General features: G+C 37.7%; 1 protein-coding gene across 8 annotated transcripts in view; it reads left to right on the top strand.

The window, feature by feature from the left end:
- Positions 1-15,180, top strand: part of LOC128688855 (ras-like GTP-binding protein RhoL) — a 221,196-nt gene that overhangs the window by 186,958 nt on the left and 19,058 nt on the right. For all 8 annotated transcript variants that reach the window (XM_070085394.1, XM_070085388.1, XM_070085391.1 and 5 more), the window contains 2 exons: positions 9,417-9,548; positions 13,029-13,146. In XM_070085394.1, the coding sequence (XP_069941495.1) occupies positions 9,417-9,548; positions 13,029-13,146 (250 nt within the window). The remainder of the gene's footprint in view (positions 1-9,416; positions 9,549-13,028; positions 13,147-15,180) is intronic.

Here is a 15,180-nt window from a genome sequence, read left to right as displayed (position 1 = left end):
TGGACACCTGGTCCAGCAAATGGCTTCTCGAATTTAATCCTGCCAAATGCAAAGTCATGAAGATAGGGGAAGGGCACAGAAGACCGCAGACAGAGTATAGGCTAGGTGGCCAAAGACTGCAAACCTCACTCAAGGAGAAAGATCTTGGGGTGAGTATAACACCGAGCATGTCTCCGGAAGCACACATCAATCAGATAACTGCTGCAGCATATGGGCGCCTGGCAAACCTGAGAACAGCATTCCGACACCTTAGTAAGGAATCATTCAAGACACTGTACACCGTGTATGTCAGGCCCATACTGGAGTATGCAGCACCTGTTTGGAACCCGCACTTGATAAAGCACGTCAAGAAACTAGAGAAAGTACAAAGGTTTGCAACAAGGTTAGTTCCAGAGCTAAGGGGAATGTCCTATGAAGAAAGATTAAGGGAAATCGGCCTGACGACACTGGAGGACAGGAGGGTCAGGGGAGACATGATAACGACATATAAAATACTGCGTGGAATAGACAAGGTGGACAAGGACAGGATGTTCCAGGGAGGGGACACAGAAACAAGAGGCCACAATTGGAAGTTGAAGACACAAATGAGTCAGAGAGATAGTAGGAAGTATTTCTTCAGTCATAGAGTTGTAAGGCAGTGGAATAGCCTAGAAAATGACGTAGTGGAGGCAGGAACCATACACAGTTTTAAGACGAGGTTTGATAAAGCTCATGGAGCGGGGAGAGAGAGGGTCTAGTAGCAACCGGTGAAGAGGCGGGGCCAGGAGCTAGGACTCGACCCCTGCAACCACAAATAGGTGAGTACAAATAGGTGAGTACACCGGACATATCTCTGTGGGTCCTTAGAGAGGGAGCAGAGACACTATGTGTGCAACTAACCAGTCTTCAACACATCCCTTGAAACTGGGCAACCACCTGAGGTATGGAAGACGGCATGAAAGGAGACAGAAACAAAGCACTAAATTATAGACCAGTGTCACTGACGTGTATAGTATGCAAAGTCAGGGAGAAGATTATCAGGAAAGGATTGGTGGAGCACCTGTAGCAGAACAAGGTTATAAACGACAACCAGCATGGATTCATGGAAGGCAAATCCTGTGTCACAAGTCTACTAGAGTTTTATGACAAGGTAACTGAAGTAAGACATGAGAGGGAGGGGTGGGTTGATTGCATTTTCCTGGACTGCAAGAAGGCCTTCGACACAGTTCCTTACAAGAGATTAGTACAGAAGCTAGAGGATCACGCACGTATAACAGGAAGGGCACTGCAATGGATCGGAGAATACCTAACAGGGAGGCAACAGCGAGTCTTGGTATGTGACGAGGTATCACAGTGGGTACCTGTGACGAGCGGGGTCCCACAGGGGTCAGTCCTGGGACCAGTGCTATTCTTGGTATATGTGAATGACATGAGGGAAGGGATAGACTCAGAAGTGTCCCTGTTTGCAGATGATGTGAAGTTAATGAGGAGAATTAAATCAGATTCTGATCAGACAGGTCTACAAAGAAACCTGAACAGGCTGGATGTGTGGTCCAGCAACTGGCTCCTAGAATTTAACCCCACCAAATGCAAAGTCATGAACATCGGAGAAGGGCAAAGAAGACTGCAGATGTGCTTGACCAGGTGTGGGTTCCAAACTGGTGCTGCATTCTCCAGTATGGGCCTAACGTACACAGTGTATAGAGCCTGCATACTGGAGTATGCAGCACCAGTTTGAAACCCACACCTGGTCAAGCACGTCAAGAAATTAGAGAAAATGCAAAGGTTTGCAACAAGGCTGGTTCCAGAGCTAAGGGAAATGTTCTCCGAAGAAAGGTTAAGGGAAATTGGTCTAATGACACTGGAGGACAGGAGGGTCAGGGGACACATGATAATGATATACAAAATACTGCATGAAATAGATTAAGTGGACAGAGACAGGATGTTCCAGAGATGGGACACTGAAACAAGGGGTCACAATTGGAAGCTGAAGACTCAGATGAGTCAAAGGGATGTTAGGAAGTATATTTCTTCAGCCACAGAGTTGTTCAGAAGTGGAATAGTCTGACAAGCGGTGTAGTGGAGGCAGGAACCATACATAGTTTTAAGAAGAGGTATGATAAAGCTCATAGAGCAGAGAGAGGGAGGACCCAGTAGCGATCAGTGAAAAGGCGGGGCCGGGAGCTGAGTCTCGACCCCTGCAACCACAATTAGGTGAGTACACATATATACTATATCTTTCTTTCTTTCAACACACCGGCCGTATCCCACCGAGGCGGAGTGGCCCAAAAGGAAAAACGAAAGTTTCTTCTTTTACATTTAGTAATATATACAGGAGAAGAGGTTACTAGCCCCTTGCTCCCGGCATTTTAGTCGCCTCTTACAACACGCATGGCTTACGGAGGAAGAATTCTGTTCCACTTCCCCATGGAGATAAGAGGAAATAAACAAGAATAAGAACCAGAAAGAAAATAGAAGAAAACCCAGAGGGGTGTGTATATATATGCTTGTACATGTATGTGTAGTGTGACCTAAGTGTAAGTAGAAGTAGCAAGACGTACCTGAAATCTTGCATGTTCATGAGACAGAAAAAAGGACACCAGCAATCCTACCATCATGTAAAACAATTACAGGCTTTCGTTTTACACTCACTTGGCAGGGACGGTAGTACCTCCCAACCACTCTGAAAGAATAGAGAAATTCCAAGCGCTTTCGTGACTACTCACATTATCAAGGAACTATGAAAGTAAAGCATCCAAGGAAGCTATATAAGGGGTCTGGTCGGCACCTCACTGTCAGATCCCACAACGGTTTAAACACGTGATGCGCGGCGAGCCAACTTGGAAAGGTCCTTGGCACAACTCACCCCACAAACTATTCTACCCAAGAAATAAGAAATTTTAAAGATTATTTGTCCAGTGTATTATTAAATTCTTCCCAAATTCTATTAATTATAAATGGATCTAATTTATATAAACCAAAGGAAATATTCATATTATTGTCAAAACTGCTTTTTATGAAACAAGATTCAATTATATTCCTGTCGACCATGGACTTGCTTGATACTACCTTCTCAACTTTTTGAAAATCAATTGGATGGTTAAAATCTCTTACATGAATAAATAGAGCATTGGAATCTTGTCCAGTTCTAATGCTATATTTATGTTGTTTTAATCTTAGTTCGAGATTTTTACCAGTTTGACCGTAATAAACTTTATCACAAATTTTACAAGGAATCTTATAGACACATCCATCAGCATTTTGGGGGGAATTCTTTATCAAAAGTTTTTTTACTGTATCGAGATTTTTGAATACAACTTTAATATTAAAAGTCTTAAGAAGAGAAGGCATATCAACCAAGTTTTCATGGTAAGGGAGAACCAACATATTTTTATTTGAATAAGGCTGGTTGTCCCTTTTTGGATTGTAAAAAGTATTTCTGGCAACTTTAAAAGATTTATCAATTACATTTCTTGGGTATTTTAAATCATTACCTATTTCATAAATTTTGGATATTTCTTCATCTATGAACTCAGGACTACAAATTCGTAAAGCTCTCAGAAACATTGATGAGAAAACAGACAGTTTGACTCTATCTTGATGCGAGGAATAATAGTGGACATAGGAACAGTTATTAGTAGGTTTTCTGTAAATTTTAAATTTGAATTCATTATTACCCTTAATAATTAAAACATCTAGAAAAGGCAATGAGTTATTTTCTTCAAACTCAACAGTAAAGTTTATTGAATGGGCTAAGCTATTTAATTTTCCAAGGAAATGGTGTATATCTACATTTTTGGGCATAAGACACAAAATATCATCAACATATCTGAACCATTTAGCTCTATTAGGGAGGATTGTGTTAAGTAACCTTGTTTCAAAAAATTCCATGTATAGGTTACTAAGAACAGGTGAAAGAGGATTTCCCATTGCCATACCAAACTTCTGAGTGTAAAATTTATCATTAAATACAAATTTTGCATCAACAATGCAAAGTTTAATAAGTTTAATGATAGTAGGAACTGGCAATGGTAAATCATAGTTAACGAGTTCTTCAGATAAGAAACTTAATAAATCATCAACAGGAACTTTCGTAAACAAGGAAGTAACATCAAAACTAACCATGTTAAAATCATTTAGGTCAGTCAAGGAGCTTAATTTATCAACCAAGTCTATGTTGTTTTTAACATTAAAGTTAGAAATTTTGCCAACAATAGGGCTCAAAATATCAACAAGCCATTTGGATAATTTATATGAAACTGACCCTATGGAGCTAATAATTGGTCTTACTGGATTCCCTGGTTTGTGTGTTTTTATTAGTCCATACATGTAAGGCAAAGATGGATTAGTGGAAGTAAATTGTTTGACTAATTCATCTTTGCCTTTCAGTAGAAGTTTTATTGTTTTATTGAAATTGCTGTTAACGGTTTCTAGGGGATTTTTCCTAAGTTTAGAATAGGTTTCAGTATCATCTAAGAGATTATTCATTTTTTCTTGGTAATCATTTTCTTTCATAATTACTATTGCATTTATTTTGTCTGCTTTAGTAAGGCGCAAATTTTTATTGTTATTAAGTGTATCATAAGACTTAAAGAATCTTTGAGGGCAATTGGGAATGTTTGGTTTTAACATAGAGCTATATACCATTCCTTTACTAATATTAATTTCATCAGAGGATAAATCAGAAAATTTTTCAAAGTTACAAAAGGCTTTTGCAATTTCAACATTATTAAGTTTTTTTGAAGTTGCAAAACTTAAGCCAAAACCTAGAGCAGCAGTTGTATGTTTGTCTAAAATTTCATCTGATAAGTTAATTACAAAATTGTTATTAGCATGCTTTGTCCAATCACTATTTTCAATTAAAATGTCTAATTTTCTTTGTAGTTTGCTCTTGAGTTCATTACAAATTCTTCTGAGTTTATTATAGCAATGATCCAACATACTGTGTTTCCATTCTGATGGAATGGCCTGATTAAAAGAGTATTTTTTGTTTCTCAATATTTTGAATGCTTCCTTCTCCTGTATTTTAGTTATTTCAATATGTTTCTGAAGAATAATTCTCATAAAATCATCAAAAGGACGATCTCTCCTCCCTAATAGAGCTAAATGGTTCAGATATGTTGATGATATTTTGTGTCTTATGCCCAAAAATGTAGATATACACCATTTCCTTGGAAAATTAAATAGCTTAGCCCATTCAATAAACTTTACTGTTGAGTTTGAAGAAAATAACTCATTGCCTTTTCTAGATGTTTTAATTATTAAGGGTAATAATGAATTCAAATTTAAAATTTACAGAAAACCTACTAATAACTGTTCCTATGTCCACTATTATTCCTCGCATCAAGATAGAGTCAAACTGTCTGTTTTCTCATCAATGTTTCTGAGAGCTTTACGAATTTGTAGTCCTGAGTTCATAGATGAGGAAATATCCAAAATTTATGAAATAGGTAATGATTTAAAATACCCAAGAAATGTAATTGATAAATCTTTTAAAGTTGCCAGAAATACTTTTTACAATCCAAAAAGGGACAACCAGCCTTATTCAAATAAAAATATGTTGGTTCTCCCTTACCATGAAAACTTGGTTGATATGCCTTCTCTTCTTAAGACTTTTAATATTAAAGTTGTATTCAAAAATCTCGATACAGTAAAAAAACTTTTGATAAAGAATTCCCCCCAAAATGCTGATGGATGTGTCTATAAGATTCCTTGTAAAATTTGCGATAAAGTTTATTACGGTCAAACTGGTAAAAATCTCGAACTAAGATTAAAACAACATAAATATAGCATTAGAACTGGACAAGATTCCAATGCTCTATTTATTCATGTAAGAGATTTTAACCATCCAATTGATTTTCAAAAAGTTGAGAAAGTAGTATCAAGCAAGTCCATGGTCGACAGGAATATAATTGAATCTTGTTTCATAAAAAGCAGTTTTGACAATAATATGAATATTTCCTTTGGTTTATATAAATTAGATCCATTTATAATTAATAGAATTTGGGAAGAATTTAATAATACACTGGACAAATAATCTTTAAAATTTCTTATTTCTTGGGTAGAATAGTTTGTGGGGTGAGTTGTGCCAAGGACCTTTCCAAGTTGGCTCGCCGCGCGTCACGTGTTTAAACCGTTGTGGGATCTGATAGTGAGGTGCCGACCAGACCCATTATATAGCTTCCTTGGATGCTTTACTTTCATAGTTCCTTGATAATGTGAGTAGTCACGAAAGCGCTTGGAATTTCTCTATTCTTTCAGAGTGGCTGTTTTGCATATTCTGAAATCACCTGTTTACTGTGATCTTATTGCATATATATATATATATATATATATATATATATATATATATATATATATATATATATATATATATACTATACATGTATATATATGTCGTGCCGAATATGCAAAACTGGTCAATTAGCAAGAACTCATTTAAAATTAAGCCCTTTCTAAAATTTTCTCTTATATGTTTAAAGATATATTTTTTTCATTAATGTTGATGTAAAAATTTATAATTTTGCACCAAAAGGAACTTAGAAAACTTACCTAACCTTATTATAACAAGCGAAATTTATTTTAGCCCAACCCAACTAAATATATTTTAGATTTGTTTACAATAATTTAATACTAAACAAACACAGTGAAATATATTTTTTTCGTTAGGTTCAGAATGATTTTGGCGAAATTATTGCATACACAAATTTTCACTTTTCCTATATGGCAAGATGAGCGTTGCTATTTAAGCCAAGATCGCAAATTCTGCCTATTCGGCACGACATATATATATATATATATATATATATATACATATATATATATATATATACATATATATATATACATATATATATATATATATATATATATATATATATATATATATATGTGTGTGTGTGTCTGTGTGTGTGTGTGTGTGTGTCATGCCGAATAGGCAGAACTTGCGATCATGGCTTAAATAGCGACGCTCATCTTGCCATATAGGACAAGTGAAAATTTGTGTATGCAATAATTTCGCCAAAATCATTCTGAACCTAACGGTAAAAATATATTTCATTGTGTTTGTTTAGTATTAAATTACTGTAAACAAATCTAAAATATATATAGTTGGGTTAAGCTAAAATAAATTGCTCTTGCTATAACAAGGTTAGGTAAGTTTTCTAAGTTTCTTTTGGTGCAAAATTAAAAAAATTTACATCAACATTAATGAAAAAAAATATATCTTTAAACGTATAAGAGAAAATTTTGGAAACGACTTAATTTTAAATGAGTTCTTGCTAATTGACCAGTTTTACATATTCGGCACGACATTATATATATATATATATATATACAGTGGACCCCCGCATAACGATTACCTCCAAATGTGACCAATTATGTAAGTGTATTTATGTAAGTGCGTTTGTACGTGTATGTTTGGGGGTCTGAAATGGACTAATCTACTTCACAATATTTCTTATGGGAACAAATTCGGTCAGTACTGGCACCTGAACATACTTCTGGAGTGAAAAAATATCGTTAACCGGGGGTCCACTGTATATATATATATATATATATATGTATATATATATATATATATATATATATATATATATATATATATATATATATAATGTATATATGTTGTGCCGAATATGTAAAACTTGCGATCTTGGCTTAAATAGCAGCGCTCATCTTGCCATATATGACAAGCGAAAATTTGAGTATGCAATAATTTCGCAAAAATCATTCTGAACCTAACGAAAAAAATATATTTCATTGTGTGTGTTTAGTATTAAATTATTGTAAAAGTGTCTAAAATATATTTATTTGGGTTAGGCTAAAATAAATTCCTCTTCTTATAATAAGGTTAGTTAAGTTTTCTAAGATTCTTTTGGTGAAATATTATAAATTTTTACATTAACATTAATGAAAAAAAAATATCTTTAAACGTTTAAGAGAAAATTTTAGAAAGGGCTTAATTTTAAATGAGTTCTCGCTAATTGACCAGTTTTACATATTCGGCACGACATATATATGTGTGTGTGTGTGTGTGTGTGTGTGTACTCACCCATTTGTACTCACCTATTTGTGGTTGCAGGGGTCGAGTCACAGCTCCTGGCCCCGCCTCTTCGCTGATTGCTACTAGGTCCTCTCTTTCCCTGCCCCATGAGCTCTATCATACCTCGCCTTAAAACTATGTATGGTTCCTGCCTCCACCACATCACTTTCTAGGCTATTCCATGGCCTGACTACTCTATGACTGAAGAAATACTTCCTAACATCCCTTTGATTCATCTGAGTCTTCAACTTCCAATTGTGTGTGTGTGTGTGTGTGTGTGTGTGTGCATCCATATACATGCAAAATAACCACAGCAGGAGTTGAATGATAGCTCTAGGACTTCTGTGTTGCAATCAACATTTCAGGAGCTTGCAACTGTTGCAGGAAATCCAGGCAGATTTGCTCAGGGGAACAACTCTCTCCAGAATAACAGGACTGTGTGCTAAGCAGGGTGCCTAGTGCCAGAAAATGCAGATGACTTTATTACAGAATATAAGCATATGAAGCTCATAAGCATTGAATATGTAGTAATAACCAGGTGAGCACATTAGTGACATACCAGTTATCACAAATATGCCTCCAGACCCCAAACCATTTTGTTACAAAAGACTTCAAATTCTGATTCTAAGAGTATCTGGCACTTTATAGGAAATTTCCAATTGTATTAAAAAAAATGGGTCTAGGGCATCTCTTAAACAAGAGGGTAGCTGATCTTATTTTAAAGAAATCAACCCTGCTTAAATGCTTGTCAAACCACAAAAGTGGCAGGAAGAGCAGGCCCTAAGTACCCCTCAGTTCATCAATGTGGTACTACATTTACAACAATTTAGTGAATTCTTTTAGGAATCTGGCTTCAGATTATGTACAATGCCTTCAATTGTAAAGGAGTCAAGTTTGAACAAACCAAAACTATTATTATATGAACATTTATCATATTTTATAATTGCCAGTTTTAAAATATCTTTTTTCCAGCCTAGAGAAGCAAGGAAGCAGAACCCTGGCTTCTGACCAGTTTGTAGGGTTATTGCAAGCCTGGGTGTGTTTGACTATCGCATTTGATTCCTTAGCTGTTCATATTGAATATCAATGTTATGTTAACCTAACATCTAGATATTAGTGCTATCTTCACTTTCTGGCACTTGGCACCCTGCTTGACACCCATTCCTGTTATTCTGGAGAGAGTTGTTCTCCGGAACAAATATGCCTGCATTTCCTATTCTATTTCTGCAACATTGCAAGCTCCTGATATGTTGATTGCAACACAAAAAGCCTAGAGCTATCTTTTATCACTTGTTTGTAATTATTGCCACATGCCCCCACATCCCCCCACCCCATCCCAGGCACTAGCATATGTTCTTCAAATGTATGATCTTCCCTATAAATTTATTTGCAGGAGTATGTACCAACAGTTTTTGACAACTATGCAGGAACTCATACTGTGGAGGAGCGAACCTATTCTATGATGTTGTGGGACACTGCTGGCCAAGAAGAGTATGAACGACTTCGTCCTCTCTCATATCCTGGGGTATTTATCTGTCAACCACTTCTGTAAATTTATTGTATTTTTTTGATAAGTTATTTCATTAAGACACACTAATATAAACAGTGCCTTAAGACATTGGTGGGAGACTTTGACACATTTTTTTTTTTTTAGCCTGGTTAAATTGGCAGGCTAAAAGCTATTCTACCTCAGCTTATTTCAAGCCTGGCCTAATCAAGAATACTTACTGTAGTTTATCCTCTCTCCTCCAGTCCCCCAGAAAGCAATCCAGAACAGTTGGCTAACCTTTAAGTATTTATTGATAGGTGAAGAAGAGCAAGAGGTTTGAGGAGACTTGTTATATATCTTGCCCTACCTGGGAATTGACCTTCAAGTCCCATTGATTGTGAACTGAGTGTTCTACCAGTGAGTTATATAAATCTCCAAATTGTTTGAAGAGTTTGGCTTGAACCTTTTCTCTTTTAAAGAACTTTTTATGTTACTTTAGTTCATCCTTGATTATCTGGTATGTAGCAACTCTACTACATAACAATGTACTGGAGAGAGAGAGAGAGGTGTGAGGAAGTGTAAAACAGATCCAGTGAAAGACAGAGGTGTCATTGGCCTGAACAAAGATAGTTTTCAAGAGGAAACTGGATCACATCTTCCACCAAGTGCCAGATTAACTAGGCTACAATGGATGTGTAGGCCAGCAGGCCACCAACAGCAACAGCCTGGTTAATCAGAAAAGCCTGGCACCAGACTGAGCTACATGGGGTAGAAAAACCAGAAACTGGCCACAAGAATATCAAAGATGTAGCCTATTTACATTTTTTTTTCTGTAAGGTCACTGCTGAATTTGTTTTGTTCATTCACCCTCAGCCCTTTCTTAATGGTTCTACATCTGATATCTTGACAGTTAAAATTGTGCTCTGCTGTAGTGTTATTTTTCAAGTTTTTTTTTCAGTCACATCCTTTTTATATTCATTATTATTATTATTATTATTATTATTATTATTATTATTATTATTATTATTATTATTATTATTATTATTATTATTATTATGGAACTCCGTGTTCATCAAGAACTGCAAGAAGCCCCTATCACGAGCCTTTTCCATCCTATGGAGAGGGAGCATGGACACGAGGGTCGTCCCACAGTTACTAAAAACAACAGACATAGTCCCACTCCACAAAGGGGGCAGTAAAGCAATAGCAAAGAACTACAGACCGATAGCACTAACATCCCATATCATAAAAATCTTTGAAAGGGTCCTAAGAAGCAAGATCACCACCCATCAGTTACACAACCCAGGGCAACATGGGTTTAGAACAGGTCGCTCCTGTCTGTCTCAACTATTGGATCACTACGACAAGGTCCTAGATGCACTAGAAGACAAAAAGAATGCAGATGTAATATATACAGACTTTGCAAAAGCCTTCGACAAGTGTGACCATGGCGTAATAGCGCACAAAATGCGTGCTAAAGGAATAACAGGAAAAGTCGGTTCCTGACCAGCCGGGCTGTGGCTCGTACGTTGGTTTGCGTGCAGCCAGCAGTAACAGCCTGGTTGATCAGGCTCTGATCCACCAGGAGGCCTGGTCACAGACCGGGCCACGGGGGCGTTGACCCCCGGAACTCTCTCCAGGTAAACTCCAGTGCTAAACTCTGTTCTCTTCATTATACTTATTGCAAAAAATTTAAATATTGTACTGTTTTTTCCTATTTTCAATACAAATTATCGACTTGAGAGTGTGTCCAATTTAAGGCTCAGTTTTTTGTACAGTACTCCAGTTTAGTTTAATATGGTTATTATGTACCCCTTACCCATCCTGTGGGCAGTATGTAATTCTGTACTTGCTCATTTTTTTATTGTTATATGAGTTGTTTAGTTAATGATAATTTTGTTACAAGTTAAATGCTCCATTGTTCAACACTAACAAACATCAATAAATGGTTCACCCATTACAAGACACACTAAGGGCAAATTTCTAGGTCTCCACCTTGACTGTAATCTTTAATTTCAGACCAACATCCAGCATATAACTAAGAAAGTTTCCAAAACAATAGGTATCCTTTCCAAGATATGATACTATGTACCTCAAATGGTGCTCCTTACTTTATATTACTCCCTAAGGTACCCTTACCCCACCTATGGTATTTGTGCTTGGGGATCTACCACTACCAATCACCTTAAACCTTTAAAAACCCAACAAAAAGTGGCAGTGCTGATGATCACAAACTCCTGCACCAGACAACACACCCCACTACTCTTCAAAAGCTTGAACTTATTTAATATACAAAATCTTTCTTTCTTTCAACACACCGGCCATATCCCACCGAGGCGGGGTGGCCCAAAAGGAAAAACGAAAGTTTCTCCTTTTACATTTAGTAATATATGCAGGAGAAGGGGTTACTAGCCCCTTGCTCCTGGCATTTTAGTCACCTCTTACAACACGCATGGCTTACGTAGGAAGAATTCTGTTCCACTTCCCCATGGGGGTAAGAGGGAATAAACAAGGACAAGAACTAAAAAGAAAACCCAGAGGGGTGTGTATATATATGCTTGTACATGTATGTGTAGTGTGACCTACTGTAAGTGTAAGTAGAAGTAGCAAGACGTATTTGAAATCTTGCATGTTTATGAGACAGAAAAATGGACACCAGGAATCCTACCATCATGTAAAACAATTACAGGCTTTCGTTTTACACTCACTTGGCAGGACGGTAGTACCTCCCTGGGCGGTTGCTGTCTACCAACCTACTACCTTTAAATATACAAAATATAAACACATATTATTGTGCCTACTATATATACAGAACATTAAACACCAATATCATCACTCACTGAAACTTCTCCTAGACAGCTGCAACAGAACACACAGGCATAACGCGAGGCACAAAACACTTTTTGACATCCCTTGTGTCCGTCTCACACTATGCAAAAATGCAGTGCACATAAAGGGCCTGAAGATCTGAAACTCTCTGCCCGAAACAGCAAGAGGGCCCCTGCCCACAAATCAATTTAGGATTATACTCAAAAATCACCTCATTTCTCTATAACAACCATACCCACATTATGCTAGACTCTAACCAGATTTAAAGCAACTCTCCCAAATATTTTATTATCCCTTAACTATTAAGCCATAATTACAAACTTAAAAATGTATGTTTGTGTCATTAATTGTTCTACCTCATATTAATAATAGAGTAAAATAGTATTGAATATTTGTAATCTACAACTCTTTACCTGTCTAGACTTAAGTGGTCTTTAAGTATTAGGTAAAGTCTGCCCAAAATGCCTCGGCATGATAGCAGCTTTCTTTGTACCAGTCAAATTATGAAATATAAACACATTTGATTTGATTCAAGGTTAGAAAAATAGACTAAATGGTTTCAGATCTTTTATTGATTCTTTTGTCTATATTAGTTTTTGGAGTTAGAGCTAGAATGCACATTTTAATAGTATATATACTATGCTTAATTTAAATGGTTGATGAACACTTGGTTAATCCATATTCCAGACAAATGTATTCATCGTGTGCTTCGCTCTTGATAACCGTGCTAGTTTTGAGAATGTTACGTCAAAATGGTTGCCAGAACTCCAGCAACACTGCCCTAAAGTACCTGTAGTTCTTGTTGGTAAGTAATTTATAGCAAATTGTTCCAGGACAGTAATGCACGATCAGATGGCTTAGAGGTCTCTTAACAATTCTTGCATATACTGTAACTCTCTACAGAAGTTTATAGCAGACTACAGTACTTGTGTACTATGTAGTACAGCGGTACCTTGACTTACAAGTTTAATTCGTTCCATGACAGAGCTCGTAACTCAGTTTGCTCATATATCAAATAAATTTTCCTCATTGAAATTAACTGAAATGCCATTAATCTGTTCCAACCCCCAAAAAACCACCCCAATTATTTTGTTGTGGGTTTTTAAATAAGAAAAATGTATTTATAAAAAAGAAATATTGTATAAAAACATAATGAAAGAGAATGTAAAGAAATAAACTGGTTTTATAAGGTGTATTTACCTTGGAGATCAGGAACCGTCTGAGAACACTTGCTTACGTAGGCGGAATTTCTAAGGCTCGAGGGGCAGGAGAAAATACTTCAATATAACGTAAATATCAACTCTGTGGCTTATTTATCTATCAGAATTGATCTAATATGACATAATAAACACTATAAGTAACATAGAAACATTATATATACTCTAGAATGAATAAAATATGCTGTAATATGGTGAGTGTCCAGGACCAGTCCAGTCATATAAAATCATTACTGTTCCTTCCTATACAGTGGACCCCCGCATACCGTCGCCATCACATAACGTACAATCTGCATACCGCTCGCTTTTATCGCAAAAATTTTGCCTCGCATAACGCTCAAAAACCCGCTCACCGCTCTTCGTTCGAGACACGTCCAATGTGCGCCCTTAGCCAGCCTCACATGTGCCGCCGGTGGCATTGTTTACCAGCCAGCCTCCGCGGTAACATCCAAGCATACAATCGGAACATTTCGTATTGTTACAGTGTTTTTGGTGATTTTATCTGCAAAATAAGTGACCATGGGCCCCAAGAAAGCTTCTAGTGCCAACCCTACAGCAATAAGGGTGAGAATTACTATAGAGATGAAGAAAAAGATCATTGATAAGTATGAAAGTGGAGTGCGTGTCTCCGAGCTGGCCAGGTTGTATAATAAACCCCAATCAACCATCGCTACTATTGGTGGTACAGCTGCTGCTGCTGCTGTACCACCGTCAGCTGCTGCTGCTGCTGCTGCACTGTCAGCTGCTGCTGCTGCTGTAGCACCGTCAGCTGCTGCTGCTGTTGTACCACCGTCAGCTGCTGCTGCTGTAGTACCGTCTGCTGCTGCTGTAGTACCGTCTGCTGCTGCTGTAGCATCGTCTGCTGCTGCTGTAGCACTGTCAGCTGCTGCTGCTGCTGTACCACCGTCAGCTGCTGCTGCTCCTGTACCACCATCAGCTGCTGCTGTAGTACCGTCTGCTGCTGCTGTAGCATTGTCTGCTGCTGCTGTAGCACTGTCAGCTGCTGCTGCTGCTGTACCACCGTCAGCTGCTGCTGTAGTACCGTCTGCTGCTGCTGTAGCATCGTCTGCTGCTGCTGTAGCACTGTCAGCTGCTGCTGCTGCTGTACCACCATCAGCTGCTGCTGTAGTACCGTCTGCTGCTGCTGTAGCATCGTCTGCTGCTGCTGTAGCACTGTCAGCTGCTGCTGCTGCTGTAGCACTGTCAGCTGCTGCTGCTGCTGCTGCTGCTGTAGCACCGTTGTTGGTGTGGCTTATTGAGAATACCAAGAAACAATTAACCCCAGAGGATTTGCCATCCAGGATAACCCAAAAAAGTCAGTGTCATCGAAGACTGTCTAACTTATTTCCATTGGGGTCCTTAATCTTGTCTCCCAGGATGCAACCCACACCAGTCGACTAACACCCAGGTGAACAGGGAAAAATGCCTGGAACTAGTGCTCATATTGGTGAATTTAAAGCCAGCAAAGGTTGGTTTGAGAGATTTAAGAATCGTAGTGGCATACACAGTGTGATAAGGCCTGTTCTGGAAGAAAATGCCAAAGAGGACCTACAGTACTCAGGAGGAAAAGGCACTCCCAGGACACAGTGTCTCATCAGTCATTGCTGCATCTTCGATAAAGG

This window comes from Cherax quadricarinatus, chromosome 16, assembly GCF_038502225.1.
Source record: "Cherax quadricarinatus isolate ZL_2023a chromosome 16, ASM3850222v1, whole genome shotgun sequence".
In the NCBI taxonomy this organism is placed as follows: domain Eukaryota; kingdom Metazoa; phylum Arthropoda; class Malacostraca; order Decapoda; family Parastacidae; genus Cherax; species Cherax quadricarinatus.
Note: the sequence above shows the minus strand (reverse complement) of the source record. Positions and strands in the feature narration are given on the sequence as shown.